The 22,403-nt window shown below is 31.8% G+C and overlaps 1 protein-coding gene across 1 annotated transcript in view; it reads right to left on the reverse strand.

Annotated features, from left to right (window-relative positions):
* Nucleotides 1-1,771: 1,771 nt before the first annotated feature.
* Nucleotides 1,772-22,403, reverse strand: part of LOC124371426 (CAP-Gly domain-containing linker protein 1) — a 36,131-nt gene continuing 15,499 nt past the window's right edge. The window contains exons 5-9 of the mRNA XM_046829760.1: nt 20,627-22,293; nt 17,958-18,949; nt 10,195-10,327; nt 7,993-8,156; nt 1,772-5,538 (exon numbers count right to left, since the gene is read on the reverse strand). Of these exons, the coding sequence (XP_046685716.1) occupies nt 5,495-5,538; nt 7,993-8,156; nt 10,195-10,327; nt 17,958-18,949; nt 20,627-22,293 (3,000 nt within the window). The 3' untranslated portion in view covers nt 1,772-5,494. The remainder of the gene's footprint in view (nt 5,539-7,992; nt 8,157-10,194; nt 10,328-17,957; nt 18,950-20,626; nt 22,294-22,403) is intronic.

The following is a 22,403-nucleotide window of genomic DNA, read 5'->3' on the forward strand; positions in this document are numbered from 1 at the left end:
GAAACTAATTGTAGCAGATCTTTATTAAAACTTACTTTACTTAATAAATGTATTGCATCAATTAATAAAAATAGATTATAGCTTATTCAAAAATGTATTGTAGAAAATGGACACAATTATTTTTAGACATTTTATTCTTATAAATAAATGCATTCTTCCAGGAATGCAGTGTAAATAAAATGGTTTTGGAGAGTATAGATCATTTCATTGTTAGCAAATTAAATGACTGATTCTGTTTATAATTTTGGTTGTTACAGTGTATTAACTCGTACTTTAAAATGTAATTCAAAACATAAAACATTATACATGAGATATAAGGTTTAGTAAATTAGTTTCCATTGGTCTAATACAAATTATGAACATTTAATATACAAGCATATTTTTATAGTTAAGGACTTCCTAACTAAATGTTGGCTACGATATGTTAACGATTGTATCTAATTAACTTACCATGACAAAATTAAAATTTAACAACGATTAACTTTCTAGTGTATGATAAGAATATTACAACACCCGGTTTGAGGCCAATTGTTAGGAATAGCTCAACTCTTTGCTAGCCATAAGACATTAGGTCACGTAGAGAAAACCATAAAGAAAAGCAGTTAATTGACATTAATTGTTGAACCTAATGCAAATCAGAGTGAGTGTTCCATCAAAGGTCAATAATCTTGCACACACAGTTATTCGTTTTGGTTGTTTCATACTTAGAAATAACAAAATTGTTAGACAAACAATCTTTTTTTGAGAAACATGATTAAATGTGAATTCAGATTTACCTGTTCTGATTTTGCAATCAAAACCGAAAGTATAACACCAATATTAATAATTATGAATAGAAAAGGTTAAAATTATTACATTAATTTGGAAAATGATTATTTTACCAAATGTTCAGGTCACTAAAGTAAATGTAGCACTTCAATATTTTAAAATGAGAAATATAACTATATGATTTTATTTGTATTAACAAAAACAAAGAGAATTGAACTGCAATAAATTAAATAGTGCAACATTAAATAAAGACAGATCATATCAGGAACTATGACTAGACAATATTCTAGATGATAAAGTAGAAAAATAGACTCTAAGAATCACAACAGATATTGTACTGGATACAGTACAACTATATACAAAACCTTATTTTGTATCACACATATTGTTGCATCAGGCATTCACAATCAGTGTTTCTACACTAGGCTATAATATACAATCAGGTTGGGAATATTCACAAACAATACAGTTATACAACTAAAGAAAATAAACATGTAAATAAAGTTGAAAATGAAATCGGAATAAATTGTACACCAAACTATAAAGTACCACAAACGATAATACATAACACTGTGAAATACATTTTACATAAACAATAAATTATTTATTCTTGCAATTTAATCCTTTAAATCTTAAAGTACATTTGAAAGATCTCAAACATTTCTTCATAAAAAGTAAATATGAATCCAATAAACTTTTTATATTTTCAATAAATCAATCAAAAAGAGGGTTGCAATTTGAAAATTCAGAATATTTTGGGTAACAGTATGAGTTAAACTAACTCGTATACATGCAAATTATCCATGCAAACCTAACCACATGCTTAGTCGGGAAGTGCTGTATTAGTGAATCATTTCTTTACTTTTTCTTTCTTTAATACTAATGCTTATTTGGTATGGTTGTATAAGTAAAATATTGTTCTTAGGCAATACAGATCAAATTGCAAAACTAAATAAATTGTAGAATTTTATCTATTGATTGAAATAAATTATACAAACAGAGATACATTTAGAAGTATTTATTTTGGGGTCGTTTTTCGAAACTATTTACAATTTATATACATATATTTTGATTTGAGATATTGTAACAAATATAAATTAAATAAATATTATTATTACAGATAAGTCAAAGAACATTACTTGACAAATTACAATATTGATAAAATTCTAATTGAATTTTGTTTGGATTTTTGGAATTTACTTTAGAACAATCTAGAATTATAGGGTTCACTTTAGCAACATGTAGACTTCAGACCTCTCTAATGAACACAGTACAGTAAATAAACCAATATTATAAAAACGTTAACAAAATTCAATTTGGTATTTAGCATATTCTTTTAATAATTTTAGACACCTTATCTTCTTTTAAATTAACTTATTTAGTTAAAAACGCACTACATAAAACCATATGAGTTTAAAAATATAACAAGACACAACTATATTAACAAATAGTAACAATTAAATATACACACCGATAAGCCATATACAGGTGGGAAAATGCCCACAAGTATTGTTTGTAGTATACACAACTTTAATATCAATAATATATTGCTTGTGCTAAAGACCATGAAAGACTTATTCTGGTAGCTTTAATTCAAAGGGAATCGAATACATGAATAAACACAAATCACAAAATATAAAACAAGCTGTTGTTTAATCACATTCTTTTTATAATAGCAGCACTGATTACGTTACTTTCATTTTCAAAAGCTGATGCTGCAGTATCTTTATTATTATTTTGATTGTGGTAGATGCTTTATGTTAGCAGCGGTCATGCTTTTCATTTCCTACCACAGGAGTATTCACTTCTCACAGTGAAGGTGTTAGTAAAAACACAGAAATAGCATGGAACGTGATCAAACATTTAAGAAAGAACTTACAGTACTTCAAATAAATTTGGAGATACAGTTTTACAAAAATACAGATATTGCGTGATTTCAAGCCCATAATTAATCACATGGTGTTTTTTCTAAATTCAGATTCAGATTCAGATAATTCTTTATTCATAGGTATTACAGTCAATACATTGAATAGTGTCATTAACTTAAAAGTATTCAACATTTCTTAAAATTAGGCTAATTTTACTTTATTGCATTTATAATTCCTTAAAAGAGTATAATACTTTGATTGTTAGGTAATCCTTAAGTATTTTTTTAAACTTATTGAATGATGGTTCAGCCTTAATATGTTCTGGAATTTTGTTAAAAAATTTAATTCCTGCATACAGAGGTTTCTTGCAAAAAAATGCCGAATGATGAGTGGGAATGGCAAAATCTTTACTTTGTCTGGTGTTATACATGTGAAAATCACTATTAAATATTTGATCATGATATCTTTGTTTTAAAGATACAATTACTTCGTAAACATAAAGGCCATAAACTGTAAGAATGTTTAATTTTGAAAAGTGTTCTTTAACTGAGGTTTTTGGTTTCAGGTTCTGAATAATTCTAATAGACTTTTTTTGCATTTTTAGAATAGAATCAAGATTTTTTTGGCTAGTTGCACCATATAAGGAGATTCCAAAACTGATAATTGAATGAATGTAAGAAAAATATATGATTTTCAGTGTATTATGATCACATAGGTGTCTTAATTTGCTCAATGCATAAACACCAGATGATATTTTTGACATAACCTTCTGGACATGTGCGTCCCAGCTGAGGCTATGGTCCAGTTTCAAACCTAGAAAGTTTGTTTCATTTACTTGATTAATTTCAAAATCACCTGTACAGATTTTTGGATCAGATTTATTTTTAATGTTTCTTTTTTGAAAGGAGATGAGATTAGTCTTTTCAAGACTAAGCAATAAGTTATTTTTGGTAAAGTACTGTGAAAGGTCTGTTAATATTTTATGCAATTTAATTTCTATATCATTCCAGGAAGGTTCATTTATATTAATACTTGTGTCATCTGCATATAAGCAAATGCCACTTGAACAACAGAGTTCTGGAAAATCTGTTAAATAGCAAACAAATAGTACTGGTCCTAAAATTGATCCCTGAGGGACGCCATGTTTTATGAGTTTTGCATTAGATTTGTAATGATTTACGATATTTTTACCATCAAGATAGGTTAATTCAACAAACTGTTTACGGTTTTCAAGGTAGGATTTAATCCAGTCATAAGATTTGCCTTTAATACCTATTTTGTATAATTTTTCTAGTAAATTGGAGTGAGAAATAGAATCTATAAATCTATAAATATTCACAAAGAGTTTCTTATGATTTTTATAACTGCACTATGCTTAATTTGAACAATTATTTTACTGGAAAATGAAATATTATACCATAAATGTGCTTTTTTTAACAGGCAATACACATAGAGCGCCTCACAGGTCAATCCTTGAACTATAGACTTTTATTTGTTTGGTAACTTTGACAATGTTGACAATCCACATAATGTTAATAACTTTAAGAAATTACATTTCTTCAAGAACTGATTGTGATTAGTATATAGTATATACCTACAAAAACAGGGATAAAACAATCGTCAATCTATAAAAACTAACCAGATCTGCTTGCAAATCACATAAAACAAACTCAAATTTACACAAGAAAAACTGTCTTGAAATTGATGAAATCTACCAAAGAGAACACAATTTTTTAATGTATTTTAACTAACATTAACCCTGGATGGAACAATACAGACAATAAAGTAAATATTGAATTCTCGTTTATTTGAAAACAGCAAAACTCTTTACAGTACTGACCTTTAAAAGTGAATTTTACTTGTCATTATACAATTGTACAATAAATACATTCTAAGGAATTTCCATTTACGTTGGGCACTTTTTACTCATAATGTACTCAAGTTAAATAAATCACAAAATAAATTTGGTCATATTTTACAGAATCTGGTTTTAATGCAGAACCATATTACTACATTATTTCTTAACACATAGGAAAACTTCTTTAATAGATTTCAAGAAAACTCAGGATATGTATTCATACAGTGCAGATTGGCTCTTGGCTCCTATTCTAAAATTAAAATACACATTTGTGCAAACTGTGACAGTTATTCTCAATGCACTAACCAACTTAATAATCAGCTCATTTCTTTATGATGATTTAAACTTGTTTTATTTACCTACGTATTTATTTTTGAAAGCTTCCACATGATATTTTAGATTGATTTTATATTTCATAATTTTACATACACATCAAGGAATTACAATTAATGTATGAGCCGAATATCTGTTAAGACAAACCGTGAGGTTGTTGATAAACATGCAATTGAGAACATGAAAAACTATACTGGGAACAGTCAAGAGCAATATTATACATCTACAATTTTATTTTTGTTTTTTGAATGATATACATATTAGATAATTGCACTAAATATAATTATATTAATATTTAATATTATATTAATAGCTTTTGTACCATTAAAAAGTAATATTGTGACTGACATAAGTAGAATAACAGCTGATTTAAAAATCTGTAGGGAAAACTTAAAAAGTGATTGAAAATTGCCCAAAGATTATAAACAAAGCACCACTACAACTGAGGGTCAACAATTGCACTTCACTAATGATATAAAAATCATTGTTGCAGATTGAGTTATGATAGAAATGTCCATTCAATCAATATTGAGGAGGCAATACCAAACATACATTCCCAGTAATTACATACAATAAAAGAAATAAAATGACTCAGAACCAATATTGCAGTGGCAGAAAAAATTCCTGTACTTTCAACAGCTTATGTACAGACAATCGTCACTGCAGCCTAGAAAGTTTCTGGATCACATTCTGCTGTGTCATGCCCAAACACTGAAAACATCCAGAAAATAAATTAATTTATTATAAAATTTATAACAATTCAAAATTTAAAATGTATCTATACAGGATGTATTGTAAGAAGTAGGCAGTAAAACAACCTAAGTAACATTGTTTTTTTTTTCAAAAGTTAACTATTAAGTAAGAAGTCTAGTTTGTCCTATCACCAGATAATATCCAAGTCTATACTAAAAGATATACACCATCTGATAATTTATTAAATTTTCAACTAAAAAAAAAAAAAAATAGTGCTGTCCCATTATTCCTTATCTGCGGGCAGCTACTGTTATCAGATTTAACATGCACTATTTCTGTACCCTCCTCCTTAGACCAAGAATAGCTGTCATTCATACCTTTAATAAGTCAGCCGTTTGTCAGTGTTCAGTGTGTTTCTCAAACATTCACTAAATTTGTTTTATAAAAAATGACGGAACATGAAGATCTGCAAATTTGCATCAAGTTTTGTTTCAAACTCAGGAAAAGTATGTAAGGACAAATTAAATGATCCTGCAAGCCTTTTAGGAGGAAGGCATGCCCATGACTTCCACAATCTTTTGTTTCAACTTATTTTAAATTACCTGCGATTCAGTTACAAATATATTTGAATTCTGCAATAAAAGCAGATGATCGCTTTACAGTGCACGAGTTGGAAAAAAATTTTGACTTTCAAAAATTCATTGTTGCGAAATTATGTCCGAAAATTTGAGTTTGAAACAAGCAGTTGTCAAATGTGTCCCAAAATTGCTTACCAAAAATCAAAAGGAATGGTGTTTTGAAATCCCATAAGATCTCTTAACCACTAACCCCAACTGGCTTCTGAAATTGAAGTCCCCATTTAAAAAAAAATCAGATTTCAAACCGTTGAAGAGGTCAAATTGAATGCAACAAGCTAATGATGATCCCGAAGGTGGACTTTGCAACTTGCATCTTGAAGTGGGGGTATCGTTTGAACAAGTGAATCATGTCTAATGGAGAGTGCTTTGAAGGAGACTAAAGTTTGGTTGCGATGGGTAATCTAGTTTTTCAATAACATCAAAACATAGTATACTTTTCAGATAGGCCTTGTATTTTATATCAATGAAAAACTCGTGAGTTTTCCTTCACGTTTAGTTGTCTTTGATTGTGAAGTTTTTCTTATTTTCATGAGATTTTATTTTTAGCAATTCGTGTCTACAGTGTTCAATATTGTGTGAAACACTACACGTACTCCTAAAATCGACTCCAAGTACTTTGTACAATTTGTTGTCATTACGAGGCAACACCGCTCTGGGCAGTCTGGCGATTTGCATGTTAAAACAAGAAGTTGCTAGTTGAAAGAAACATCCTCAATTTAATTTGTGTTAAAAATTAAACATTTTAAATAATGGTTTACAAAATTATATGCTCAAGATAATGACCAAGAGCTTCATAATGTGACCAATGCAGAATTTTGTGAACCACCTGGTGAAGAATAAAAGTTAAGAGGGTAGTTCAATAATAACTTTATTGTCATACTATGATACAGTTCTAAAATTACATACTCAATTACAGTACAAATCTTGTATGAAAATTTGATCTTAATCAGATCATAAGTTTCCCAGTTATGAATGTTCAAAGTTGTTTGAAAAGTACCAAAAAACCAGTATTTTTTCCCCTGTAATCAATATTAAAACAGAAAGTTAAGATTACATTTTAATTTAGTTAAATATACTTCATGTAAACTGTATTTGTTGTAGAAGATTGTAACTATCCCTATATTAGCTTCCTGAATGGTGGTAGAGTGGTTTTACAGTTAACTTTATGATCTTTATGACCTGATCTTTGCTCACCTTTTATTATTTCAGAAGTACTTTAAAATAATGATTTTAGGACCTAAGATTTCAAAAGAAGTTGGAATGGCAATTAAAGAAATTATGAATTACAAATCATGTGGTGAAGAACTGATTTTTGTAGGCATGGAAGTTTGCGGAACAAGAACTCTTACCTCTCTTCATATTAGAAAAAGTCTGGATTTCTGAAAGATTTCCACAACAATGGACCAGACCCACAATTATTGATCCTCTTTACAAGACAATAAAAGTAATCCAGACAATTATAGAGGTATTTCCGTCCTAGACTGCTCATAACAGACATTCTAAAAGACACTTTATGACATTACTCTATATATTATTAAAGAACAACTAGATAAAGAACTTGGAGAACCAAGGGGGATTCAGACCTGGAGAAGCTGTGCTGAACAAATAATTACTCTTAAGTTAATTATGGCATATTACAGGAGACGATATAAGTCCCTCTCAATAACTTATTTTTTTAATAATTGTTATTATTACATTTCAACTGATGTCTAAAAAAATCTTTAGAAATTTATGTTAAGATCCAGTTAAAAAATTCAAATGGAATGTTAGAAGTTCAATCAGCCAGAAATGAATTGTAGTTTAAAGTGGAGCAAGATTCAATGATCAAACTCACTCTCACAAGTCTCGCAGTATGGCCTTTCAAAGCCCCGAGGGTAGGTGTGTGACTGCTGTGGTGGGGGAGTGTCCGCCCCTTGACGTGGGCAGTCCTCTGTATCGTGGAGATCAAACATATCACAGATATCGCAAAATAGCCGTGGAGTGGGCAAACGTGTTGACCTGCACAAAGACATACATACAGGTAAGTAGGATTATTCATTTTCTTGTATAGATAGGTACATAATTTGTTGGTTTTTGGACCCTTAGTAAACTGTAGGTAGCTTCTAAACAAGTCAAAGCAAAAATTGCAAGAAAATATAGATTGTTCTGTAAGAGTTTTTAAAGTTGTACGCCATATTGGGAAATGGCCGATAAGTTTGATATTATAAATTCATATTTTTAGTTGTCACTAAAAAGTAGTGAAGTTTTCTATTTAAACTTTTAAATTAATTTAGTCATTTTTGAGTTACCAATGGTGGCACAGTTAAAATGGACACCCTTGTATAATTTGGCTTGTGGAAATAACTGCCCCAAAAAGAGCCAAAAAATCTAAAGATAAAAATAGGTATAGGTACAAAAATTTATTTTCTCAATATCAGCTAAGATTGTTGGTCACCTTGGTATGTCATTTAGTTCTAATATGGCAGCCTTTCAAATAAACAAATTAATAACCCCAATAGGTCCAAATATAATTTTAAAATGTTATATTTGGGCCTAGAGAAAAAGTACAGTGTTTTAGAATGCATATAACAATTCCCAATTTTTCATTTACATTATTTATATCTCAAACATTTTTAAAGATATCAATTACACATGAATTCTAAATTTTATCACCAAGAACTGGCAGAAGAAATACTGAAACAATTTTAAAAAGGGTATAAAAATCAATAATATAAATATATTGCATAAGTTCAATAACCAACTAGATATCGTTTTAATTCCAATATGGCAGCTTTTCGAACTTAAAAAACATTCCCGATTCCTTATTTATAAAAATTTGTTTTTTGACTAATGTAGAAATTTTTTTCATAAATCAATAATTTATGAAAAAAATTAATATTTTAGTGATATCAATTTTAAAAATCTACCTATTTGTTCCAACTGAGCTGGAAGGGCTATTTGTTATTGCAACCTAACCAATAAATAATAAATTAAATTTGGTACCTGGAGATATTTTTAATGCACAAAATTAAATGACAAATATGGAAGTTTTGTTTTGTAATATGGGAATTAGTTTGTCAAAGCGACAAAGTACCATGACTTTCTGAACCTCAACCCACATTCCTCCTATTTCCAACCACTACAACAAGGGAAGCATTTCAACTTCAAACTCAATTTCCTCAATTACAGCTTTTAGCAAAAAGGTAAATAATATTTTGCTGTAATTAATAATTTAGAAATAAAAACAAATTTCTCTCATTTTAAAATCAAAGTTATCATCAAAGCTATAAACTATCTAACTATAAACTATCTTGAAAGGCAATGTACAGAAATTTATGACCAAAATAAAATTAAGTATACCTACAGGTACCAATTTTGTAATTCTTGAAAATAGTGAATTATGATGTTTTAAAAGACAAATTCCTAAAACTTTGAATGAAGCATTTGCAAACTATGTTTTTAATCCTATTTTGACACCTCCCAACAGTTTTTACTCAAGAAATCTCTTGTAATATACAGATAAGGTAAATAACTAACATATTTACCATATCATTAGCAACTATAGAGTAGATATTTCCAATCAAACCACTTAAAAAATCATCCAAACAAAACCAAAATTATAATTATAATCTCCAACTTGCGCCTACTTACTTCTTTACTTTGAGTCACATCCAGCAGCTTTCCTTTCCCTACCATTTTCTGTAGAACTATAGAAGTGTTAAGTTATGGAGTATCATCTGAATGACATGGATCAGACATTTTAAGTTAAACTAACATTAACCGTCTGAGAATAACAACAAACCACTGCTATCTGTTACTCGAGGAAGTGACGTAGTGCAGCCATTCAAGTGAGTTTGTTTTGTTTTGGGCAGTTCGAGAGCTAAAGTCGTCAATTATTCGGATAATATAATTCATCATAAATTAGACTTTCATAACTCCCAAACATATATAAATGTCAAAATTTATGATTCATATCACTTAAAGGGTTAAAAACAACTTGCATAATAAACTGACAATACAACAAATAAGCTCTTTTATTGAATTGTGAGCTGCTGACCTTGTTGTGGTAGTGTTTGGGAGTTCCCCGTTTTGCAGACGCTGTATTAGTTCTGTTTGCTGTTCCAGCTTCCGTTGTTGGTCAGCGATGATTGTGTTCAGGAATTCTATTGTCATGCTTTCTCCTTCGTTGACTAAAAATAACAGAAACAGCTTTTATTCCTCTACTTTTCTTTCATTACTAAGTAGACTTTATTTTTCAATATTAAAAATCAAAACCATCTTAAATAAACATCCTTTGATGCTCATAGCTATAAAATGATGTTACTCTGTTGGTAAGTTCATTTTGAGATACAGGGGATCCTAATATTAATATATTTTTTAAATACTAAACAGCATTTCATAATTTCCACATAACTAGATAATTTAGGAAACTTTGGCATGTTGAGATGTATTTATGTCTTCATGGCCTCAATTTTATTTTTGGAGGAAATAAAAGTCAACTATTTTTAAGAGAATTTTAATTTGGATGTGGTAAAATTATTTCATGCAACAAAAATTATGAAAATTTAATGAAAATCACAATAGCTAGCTTTGCTTGACGAAAGAAAGGTTGTACATTACTACTTTTTTGTCCAGAACTCGTTTATTAGGATCTCTGAGTGAACCGGATTGGTTTTACAGAGTGAAGAGATTTACAGTTTTTTGAGGATTAAATCAATTCCTAGCTTAATGGCTAAATTCCGCATGTTCAGTGTTCAGAATATGTGTATTATATTACAGATTAACAATGCTGTTGTAGAGCTATGACAGGGTTGATGATTGTGAATTTGAAAGATGTAAATGACCGACAATAGCACTGATGTGTTGTACTAGCAGTTTGTTCTTAAACAATGACAAAGGATAGAGTAAACAATTCTGACAATGTACAGCCAGAAGATATTATTACCCATTCTGATGCCGAGAAGAAGCTAGACTGACTGTGATTGTTTATTTTGGGTGTTAGTCTCCTTTCCTTATTATTAATCTTTATAAACTAAAGTAATAAATTTATTCTATTTTACTGTTATATTTGTAACAAATAAATTCCTTACTATCTGTAATCTATTGTGCTTTATTGTATTTCCAGATTATACAGATTTTCATCAATCCAGATCACTCACAATCCCAATTAATTCAGATAAATGAGAATGTACTATATGTCAAAAAAGTAACACATAAGTAAGATGTTTAGCACCAAATACAGTAGCCAATGGAGTAGTTAGTACTAGATAAATGATGTGTCCTTGGATGATTCTGCCATCACAATACAGCTCCACCCTCCTTCACTCAACTTTATAAGCGATTTTTTATTATTGGCTCTAGTCAGTTTTGGTTTAACCTATTGCCAGTGGTTAAAAATTTCAGTGCTTGGCACTCGATGGCAGATGGTGGCAGCAGACAGTCCAGTGCATAATAGTTTACTTGGAACAGCTCTTTATGGCATTACTTGGTTTTATAAAACATAATTTTATTAATTGTTTATAAATTTCTTACATAAATAAAGTGAACTAATAAATTTGAAACCAAAGCATTTTAATCACATTTGTTTGAAGCTCTGAAGTGAACAAAACATGACCGAGCACAATTTAGAAAGAAACTAATAAATGAACCCATTTCACCAGATATTTATTATATTACCATGAAAATAATAAATACCAAACCTAGCTGAGAGCATCTAAATGCATTCTAGCAGAAATGTCAAAAAATACAATGTTTATTACTAAACACAGAACAGACTGATTGGTTAAGCTCTTTATTATTACAGGTGAAGTTAGGACCATTAGGTCTTTTCTTACACTTAACCTGTATTAATAGATATAAATACAACAATGAGTGTTACTAATAAATAAACAATTGATAATAAACAGCATACATAAATAAAGGGAAATTATTATACTTACAATTATTATAACTGCTTTGACAAAATAATGTATAAAAATAATATATGTGATTATTAAAACTAAAAGTAACAATTTCTTTGTACACATAAAATAATGAAATATAACATTTGTTTACTTGTCTAAAAATAATAACGATACCATTCCTAATACACATAAAAAATAACATAGCAGTTACGACAAATGACTTGTTGAAAACTGCTGTTCTATGTTGAGGAATTCACAGCATATACGAACTTGTGCGGGTGTTCTTTGTGCCTTCTCCAACAACAATAAATTCAAAATAGTTCATAAAATATCTTGGGAAACCATCTTTTAAAATAGAAAAAATCAAATACAAATTCTTAAATCATTCATATTGTCCAACTTTATCATTGCCAGTTGTACATAATAAGAAGAGATATGTTCATCTTGCCTTAATTTGAACAAGAAACGCAAACAATAATTTTGTACCTTCTGCAATTTATTGCTCAAGAAGACAGTCATGTCATTAACCGTGGGACAACAGTAGAGAAAATGAGGGAAGACTAGTGACACCCAATCTAACCTAAAATAAAAACAAGCTTTATATGAATGGCAAAAAACATTTTTAAGTGTATGGACTGATGTAAATACCTTTTCACAGTACCTACGGCATATTCAGTCCGGTCCAGTGTGATAGTAATAGTCCTTATTACTGCAATAAGGTAAAGCAGTACCATTTACTGATATTCCTTATCAACAAAAATGTTCAGAAGCCTTGAATTTCCAATTATTATGGATTTTGTTTTGTCTGTAATAAGTTTTAATCTGTGCTTTTCAGTCCAATGTACTATCTATTGAATGTCTAAGTTAACGTTTTCAATTGTTCGATTAATGTTACATATATACATACGATACATTGAGCATATATCTAGAGATCATCAGCATAAGCGTGAAATGTTGTTTGTCAGTGCTGTGTGTATATCTTTAATGTACAGTGCAAACAGTAAAGGGCTAAGAATAGACCCTTGAGATATACAACATGTGACACGTTTCCACTCAGATACGAGGGTAATTCGGAAAGTAAGGTCCGACTCGCGTTAACCAGACAAACAGTAAGCGAGCAGCGAAATGCGCATGCACCCTGACTCCCGGCATGCATTGCGCGCAGAACGACGCTATTTGCAGTGAAATCGTTGTAGTCTGCTGTTGTCTGTGCCTTTTTTAAATGTTTAAAACTATTGAACGTCCCACTGTGAAATACGGTCTGTGATACGGTTTTTGACAGCAAGGAACGTTTCAGCAGCGGATATTCATCGACAGATAAGCGAAGTGTACGGTCCAAATGCAATGAGTGACAGCTAAGTGCGGAAGTGGGTGAGAGGTTTTAAAGATAGACGGGAAAATGTCCATGACGAACCACGATCTGGTCGGCCGTCAGTGATCACCGAAGATTTGGTGAAAGCCGTCGATGAAAAAATTCGTGAAGATCGGCGATTTACTGTTTCTCTATTAGCAATAGAATTTCCAAACGTGAGCACATTGTTTAAAATTGTTTCTGAAATTTTGGATTTTCGCAAATTGTGCTCACGTTGGGTTCCCAGGCTGCTTACTGAGGAACACAAAAAAAGAAGAATGGGTATTGCTCTTGAATTTTTGATCCAATATCATCAGGAAGGTGATAACCTTTTAGACCACATTGTGACGGGTGACGAGACTTGGGTTTCCCACATAACCCCAGAAACGAAACGCCAGTCTATGGAGTGGCGTCACTCGACTTCACCGGTTAAAGTGGTTAACAAGACTGGTTATCGTCGCAGGCGGCCGACTTCTATTACACCGGCATTCAAAAACTTGTAGATCGTTATGACAAGTGTTTAAACTAAAGTGGAAATTATGTAGAAAAATAGTGATTGATGTCAGGAATCAAATAAAACAAGTTTTTTGAAAAAATCTGTTGTGGTTTTTTTTTTCAATAAAAAAACGGACCTTACTTTCCGAATTACCCTCGTATGTTGCCAACAACAACACACTGCTGCCTTCCACGCAGATAAGGTCCTGTCCATAAAAAAACCTCGTTATAAAATCCCATAAATAAAATTTTTTTAACCAATACAGTGTGATTGACACAGTCGAAAGCGAAAACGAACAAGACTAGAACAGTGAATTGTCGCTGATTCGTGGCAAGCCGGATGTTATCTGTTATTCGCAGTATTGCAGTTTCAGTACTATGATTCAAGAAACTGAAATATTTGGCAATGTGCTATTCGTTCAAGGTCCTTACACAATGCAGACAGAATACTTAAAGGGTTTGTAGTCTTGTGACAAAGCGGGCGATGGGATCTTGTTTAGGGGACGGATAAAAGCAAACTTGGGGAAAATAGGCTATCAGTTCTTAAGGATTTATTGAAAATTAATGTAACTGATGGAAGAATAGATAATACGATTTTTTTTACCAGCCGAACAGATATATTTCTAGAACAAGTTGCATTAGTGCTGATGTTACAATGAGGCTGCAGGAAATCTAATAGTATGACTGGTCTTGAATTGATGTGTATGCTCATGGGGACTGACTATGAAGACAAGTGATGTAATTTTGCTTAGCAATAGTATGGTTTCTTTGAGGAAACGAGATAAAATAATCATTCAAAGAAACTTGGGTCGGGACTACAGAGGGCTGCTTACTAAAGCCCAATTTTTTCACACTACGCCAAAAACAGTAGACAAATGCTTTCTCTCAACAAATAATGTGTTGATACATCTCAATCTGGAATTTAAAAGACTGCTTGACTCTGTTGCATGTCCACTTCATCACTGGTTTTTAAAACTTTCTGGTCGACTAAGTCCCATTGATCCATTAAATTAAAAATACCATGAGTAAGGCAAGGTACTGGGTGCCGTTTATTTACTTGTTTTAAAACAAGAGCATGCTTGTCAAACACAGACAGTATAAATGCATTTAATGTGTTGACCAATGAATTTACATCTGGCTGGATTTCTATTAAATGCCATGGCATTTGATGAACATCTTCCATAAAGAGCTCATCGTTCATAAGCCTAAAATCCTTATATTTCAAAAACCTTCCAACAGGCTTGGGTATTTCGTAAGAGAGCACACTGAAGATAAAGTTATGTTTTTAAACTGCAGGAATCAGAAGTTTCCCTATGTGAATACAGTCTTTAAGCTCATTAACTATGAGTATAATGAAGTGTAAGAATGCGTGAAATTCAGCCATATGATATGTAGCGTCAAGGGGTAAAATGGTCATACTGCAGCAGTTGAACATAGTGGTCAGTTGATTGTAATCATTGTTTGGTATTTTTATTAGCAGGTCTGCATTCATGTCACTCACGATTGACACAACTGTAACCTGGTATAAAGCGCAACAAACAATTTTCAAAATCAGTCAGATGCCTAATCTTAGGAGGCCGGTAACAAACTTCCAGAAGCAGAGCATCTGAACCGGACAATTTAATCTCTAAAAACAGAAATTCTGGTTCCTGCTGCTAGTTATGTAATGATTTTGCCCTTAAATTGTGTCTGGTGTATACCGCAATACCATCACCAGGAGCACACATCAATTTAGTGATACCTCAACACTAGAAATACTTGGCTTTAACAATGACTGTGATATTAAAATTACACCAAATATTTGTAGCTGAAAAATTGCTCTGATTTTGTTTATGTGGCCCCTCAGAGATTGTGCACTGACATGAACAACAATTGTTTCAGAAAGGGAATTCATTACTGAGCAGTTGAACGTTAACAGAAAGAGCATTAGGAGGGGGAGTGGAGGCTGGGTCAGAGTCATTATCAGCTGTCAAGATCACAACATCCGAGCTGCGAATGTAGCAGGCTGTCCTGCCACCAGCCCCGGCTGCAACAGCCACATACGCACATGGTTTCCAAATCAATATAAGGCTTTGTATTTGTAAACAAAAATAAACATACCTTCGTATTACTATTGAAACACAACCTTGTAGTACTCCCTCAATAAATTGATTAATAAAAAAGTATAATGTTTCTTTACATAATTAACTTACAAATGCACACTACTACATAATACATTTTGCTTATTACAAGGCATGTAAATTGAAAAACATTTTGAAAAAATAAGTCAATAAAGTAATAAAATGAGATGACTATAAATATCATAATCAGATAATATAGTAAAAACTAAATAAAATATGCATAATTAAACAAGATTTTATTTGAATTTAGTTACTAAAATTAGTGAGAATAAAATTAGGAGTTTGTATACATAATTTTATTGTAATCAATGAAACAAATTATATTAATTGTAACATTTGAATATAGACAATTTTAAATATTTCACTATGTAATGCATAATATATAATTAATTACATGTGATAAACTGTTATTCCTATAAATATTACATTATGTACTATATGTACTGAATTTTTTTAAATAAGTAGTTCTATAATAGTTTTTACACACCCCTCCTATGGAAGAAATCATATTAGTAGAGAGAGAGCTCAGTGGTCGAGCGTTCACGTAGCTGGCCTCTTTTGTTTGTCAGCGGAAATCCATTTGATCCTCCAGTCTAGAGTCCAGACATTGTGTGTCCCATGACGATAAATGATAAGTCCTCCCTGACAGTAACTGGGCTTCCCTTCAGTTTATCCTTACTGTTGAAGGCTTTCTGTCACTTGTGGTAGCTCACAAATTTCACAATGATGGGTCTTGTTTAGCTGGGCAGTGGTCATCAGGCCAGTGTGGAGCACCCTACATGACGGGAGCGGTCTAATCTGTCAGGCTGACGTCGAAGCCAAGCTTCGTCCTGAACAACACCATCACAATCACTCTGTCCATATCCTTTCCTTGCCAATCCTCTACACCAAATACTCACAGATTGTTATGTCACTGATACAGTTCAAGCACATCAGCACGTTGAGCCCAACCCCGTTTTACATCTGTAAGCTGTTCTTTATGCCTGCCACTTGAGCTTTCAGGCAATCAATCTCTGCCAGCGAATTCTGAATGGTGGCGTCTCCGATACCTGGGTAGCCACGAGTTGAACAATACGTCTAATTATCCTATCGTCGGAGAGGCCAGTCTTGACAGCACCTCATAAGGCAGATTAGATAACGCGCTGGCTAGGCAGCTTAACAGACTTGGATTTTGTACCGGTATTGCTGCGTGTCTTTACTGGTGAATGGTTGACCGAAATATTCATTTTATCTTAAGGATAGATGATAAACAATTCCTCTGAACACTTTAAACATTATTCTGTCACTAAGTTCAAAGTCCAATGCAGAAGGTACCACTATAATCTAGCAAAATTGATGGAGAACAAAAAGCACGTGCACAGGCTACTCTGTCATCTCCTCAACAGAGGATATAGCGTCTTTAGGCTTCTGGTCTGCTGAGCAGTAGGACACATACAGGCTGTGTCTTTCGCCCACAGGGTAAACATCTGTTAACTGAAGATTGTAAATTCGAAATATCTTCTGATTATAAAATTGCTTTAGCCATGTTTTTACGTGGTGTGAAGCGGAAAAGTGGTACTTACTTGATATTTATTGGCATTTATACAAGACCACAGTGTAAATACAGATATTCAACATATACATCATCCTATTTTGCAAGAGGAAAAATACTGTACAAAATTACTGTCTATAAGATAGCTACAATGCAAAAATATATTTGATAGCTGAAATCGTAATCAAGTTACAAACTAAGTGCATTTCAGACAGACCTTTATTTTTTGTACTTCCCTAAAAACAATGTTTTGCACAGCTCTGATATGACTTTAGAACAGCCATAAATAAACTGACAGGATAATTCTTTTCTTGGTACCATATACCACACCAAATCAGCACTTATAGTACACTGAAACTATGAGATTTGAAAAATAAAATGTGATAAACTACTATAAATGTAAAAATAAATACAACTTACCATTATTATTTGTTGTTTCAACTCCATTAGTCTTAGAGAGAACCATTTCATTTTTATTTTTTAACTCTTGGTTCTCTTTCAATAAGGAATCCACTTGTTTTTCAAGACTCTCCTTTCTTTCTTTAACTCCGGCAAGTATTTTTGAGGTCTCTCTTTCAGCTACTAGTTGAACTTCAAGCTTCTTCACAAGCTCTTCCGTGGTTTCTAGCTGCTTTGTAAGGCTTTTAATCTTTCCAGAAGCTACTTGTTCTTTCTCAAGCTCTTCAGTTAGCTTCTGGTTCTGTTTATTTATTTCTGCAACTTCTTTTTTGAGTTTTTCAATTTCTTTGGGACTATCTTTCACACCTTCCAACATGTCCTCTGTAGTTTTGAGCTGTTTTGTAAGATTTTGGACTTTTAAAGAAGCCCCTTTATCCTTTTCAAGATCACAAGTTAGCTTCTGGTTCAATTCATTTACTCGGGCAACTTCTTTTTTAAGCTGTTCAATTTCTTTAGGGCTATCTTTCACTCCTTCCAAGATATCCTCAGTGGTTTTGAGCTGTTTTGTAAGATGTTCAAGTTTTACAGATGCCTCTTGTTCTCTTTCAAGATCACCACTTAGCTTTTGATTTAGCTCATTTACTCGGGCAATCTCTTTTTTGAGTTCTTCAATTTCTTTAGGGCTATCCTTCACTCCCTCCAAGATTTCCTCTGTTGTTTTCAGCTGCCTTGTGAGATTTTCTAACTTTTCAGAAGCATCTCTTTCCTTTTCAAGCTTAACAGTTAGTTCCTTGTTGTGTTCATTTAATACAACAATTTCCTTTTTCAGCTTTTCAATTTCCTGAGGACTATCTTTTATGGCATCTAAGCTGAATTGGACTCTTTCAATTTCCTTCTGTTTAACCTCTAGTTGTTCTTGTAATGCATTTTCTTTCACAAGGGAACTTTCAAGCCGTTTAGTTTTTTCTTCACTCTCCTTTAACTTTTCTTCAAGAATACCTTTTTCAGTATGCCTATAAATACAAAGTTCCACATTATTACAATTACTCCAAATTGTCTGCTATAAACATAAACATTACATGCATCTACTTAAGAGTATATTATGTTATTAATAGGTTTTTTATTGTTTAGTAAAGATTTATTTTTTTATTCAATATTCAAAATCATCTTTAAAAATTCAAAAATATTATATAACATCTAGATTCACCTTAAAATGTTTCCCCAGAGTCGTAGTAGAGGGGGGAAGGGGGGATTGTTTGTCCCGGGCAGCAAAATTATAGAAGGTTAAGTTGTGCAACTACTGTTCACGCATAGTGTAGACAGTCTCTGCGCAAATCGCTTTAATAACAGATACCCATGTTTGGATGTTAATTATAAAATAACTAGTAGAAGTGCAATTACGGGTTTTAATTCAAATTTAAGTTGTTTATTTCTGCATTTAAACATATAAAACCATTCATTTTCAAATAATAACTTCCAGTTATGTAGTAAGAATGAAAAATGTACTGTTTTTCTGTGATTTCCAACCAAATTGCAACCTAAAAAAAATCATAACTCTGAAACTTGAGATTGAATTAAGACTAAATTTTCATAAAAGATAGGTGAAAGTGAACTGATTTTAGTATGAAATTTTATAATTATATGAAAACGTTTGTTATTAAATTGCCATCTTAACTTTTACTCTTGACCGGGAGGTTTAAAAAGAAAGCAATAATCATGTTAAATGGAGCTCTTAAAGTCATTATCTTGGACTTGTAATGTCACAAGATAGTGGTAGCAATTTGAAAATTTAATGTTACTCCCTCCTACCCCCCTTTGAAATGGGGAGGGACATTTTTGTTATCCTAAAAAAATCCAAAAAAGTAATTTAATAAGTATGGTGAAGGTTGTACATTGATATCTCAATCCGTTTGGAATATATCCAGGTGTATCAGGACTTAATTTACAACCTTAGATGTAAGGGATTGTTTGCCCATAATTTTTGCTACAACAGTTATAGAGATGTTTTTCTCATGTCATTGTGTTTCTTTTGAATTCACCTTTCAAATAATATGTCACAAGATAGGTGTTGCAATTTGAAAAGTTCAAGTGACCCTCCTTTCCCCCCCCCTTTGAAAGGGGGGAGGGATATTTTTATCCTTCATTAAGTCCAAAGAAATTGATGTTACATTGATATCTCAAACTGCTTGGAATATATCCAGGACTTAATTTACACCCTGTATTTAATTAAGCTGAATACACATTTTAAAAACGAGCCCTTTTTTGAACATTTTACTTACCTAATCAGAGCTGTCTTTGAGCCAGCTATAATAAAATTATCAAACATGTATGTAGACTAAACACTAAAGCCATGGTATTGCAACTACATCTTCAAAGGTAACAAAATGGATAGAACTCTGATGCTGTCATGTCTTAAGTGAAATCTCAAGAATTCAGAATATTGGTATCAGTTTAATCTTTACTATTTAAGACAGTTTTTATGAACTTTGATATTATGAATGTTTAAATTACTGCTAATTTGAAACCGCTGTAAATATAACTGATTTTTTATGTTAAATCTTTAGACAAACAACTACACAAAATTACAAATCCGTAACTTAACCAGTACAGTTATAGACTTAAAAAATATAAACGAGACATTACAACACTAAACAAAGCAATTGTACTAATATTTTAAAAAAGACACTTACAGTTTCTTACAATCCATCTCAAACTGAGATTTGATGGCTGACAACTCATTCTCAAGTGTATAAGTCTTCTTTTCAGCGTTAGATCTAAATTCTTCCATTTCCATTTTAATTTTATCCAAGGCCACTTCTCCTTGGGAGACTGCTTCCTGCAGTTTATTCTTATCAACAGATAATTCGCTTAGTTGTTGTTGAAGTCTATTGGCAATCTCCTCAGACTTTGTAAAGGTGTTTGATGCTTCATCATTGACTTTCTTAAATTCTTCAGTCATTTCATTGATCTTCTTTTCCTTTTCTTTAATTTCAACCCCCTGTCTTTCACAGTCTCTTTGTAGTTGATCCACCTTCTGTTGCAACTGGACAAGTTCGACATCTTTGCTGCATACCAAATTATCAGATTTCTCTTTCTCATTATTGAGACTCTCAAGGTTGGCTGATAGTGTATTCTTTGTCTCTTCTAGATTCAATTTTAAACTCTCTTTTTCTTTTACTAGAGAAGCTAATTTCTCTTCCAGCTCCACTTCATTCCTTTTCCTACTGTTCAACTCTTTCTCAGTTTCCTCTATTCTATCCTTATATTTCTTTAACTCAGATGTAAGGTTCTCCCTATCTTTGTCTAATGTTGCCAATTTTCCAAGAAGATTACCTTCCAACTCCCCAACACTTCTTTTGCTTTTCTCTAGCTCATTTTCTAAGCTTGTCTTTGTCATTAACTCCTTTTCCAGTTCTTGTGTCAACTGGCTAGATAACTCTGCAATTCTTTCTTCATTCTTCTTTTCACTTTCCTTTAATCTTTCTACTTCCTTCTTAAAAACTTCATTTTCTGTTAATAATTTATGATTTGCTTCAGTAGCAGCTTTAAACTTGCCAGTTTGAAGATCAAGTTCGTGCCTCAATTCTTGTAGTTTATTTTCATGCTCACTCTTATAACTCAACATCTCACTATGTTTTTCCTCCAGTTCTTTTTCTACAGCTGTTATTTGTTTAGAATAATTCTCAATAATGGTTTTTAGCTTTTCATTTTTTTCTTCGGATTCTTTCTTCATTTCTAGTAAACTCTGTTTTAAAATATCTATTTCTGCCTTGGAAGTATTTTCTTTTGTTTCCAAATCAGTGGTTTTTGTTGCCAGTGTACTTTCTAAGTCTGCAATATTTTTCTTTAAAGATATTAATTCCTTACTACTCTCATCTTTTAATGTAATAATTTCTTTCTCTTTACCTTCCAAATCATCCTGGAGTTGTTTTATATTTAAATTTATCATAGAAATTTCAGAAGTCTTTTTGTGATTTTCTTCTTCGAGATTCTTATATTTTTCTTTCCATGACGTTATTTCCTCTAAACCGTTATTGAGAAGATAAATAGATTGTTCTTTATCATTGGTCAGTTCCTTTATAACTTGCTCTGATTTAATTTTTAACTCACTAAAGTTGTTTTCACTTTCTTTAAGTTTAATTTCGGATTCATTTAGCCTGAAATTGAAACTTTTCTGTTCCGACTCTTTATCAGCCATACATTTTGCCAACTGTGTTTCAATATCCAATCTCAGTTTTTTACTCTCTTCAAACATATTCTTCCAATCAATACACTGGTCCTGCTCCTCTTTTAACAAGTCTTTGAGCTCAGCCAACTCTTTAATGAGCTTGTCTCGTTCTGCTCGCAGCTCCTGCATCTGTAACAGAATAATAAGATCAACGAATTCAATTCAATTAATTCCTTTATTGCCGTTAAATAACATATGTTACAATAGGCTTTGTCACATAAGTCAATTAAATGGTAGCA

The sequence above is a fragment of the Homalodisca vitripennis genome, chromosome 1 (genome assembly GCF_021130785.1).
Source record: "Homalodisca vitripennis isolate AUS2020 chromosome 1, UT_GWSS_2.1, whole genome shotgun sequence".
Taxonomy (NCBI): domain Eukaryota; kingdom Metazoa; phylum Arthropoda; class Insecta; order Hemiptera; family Cicadellidae; genus Homalodisca; species Homalodisca vitripennis.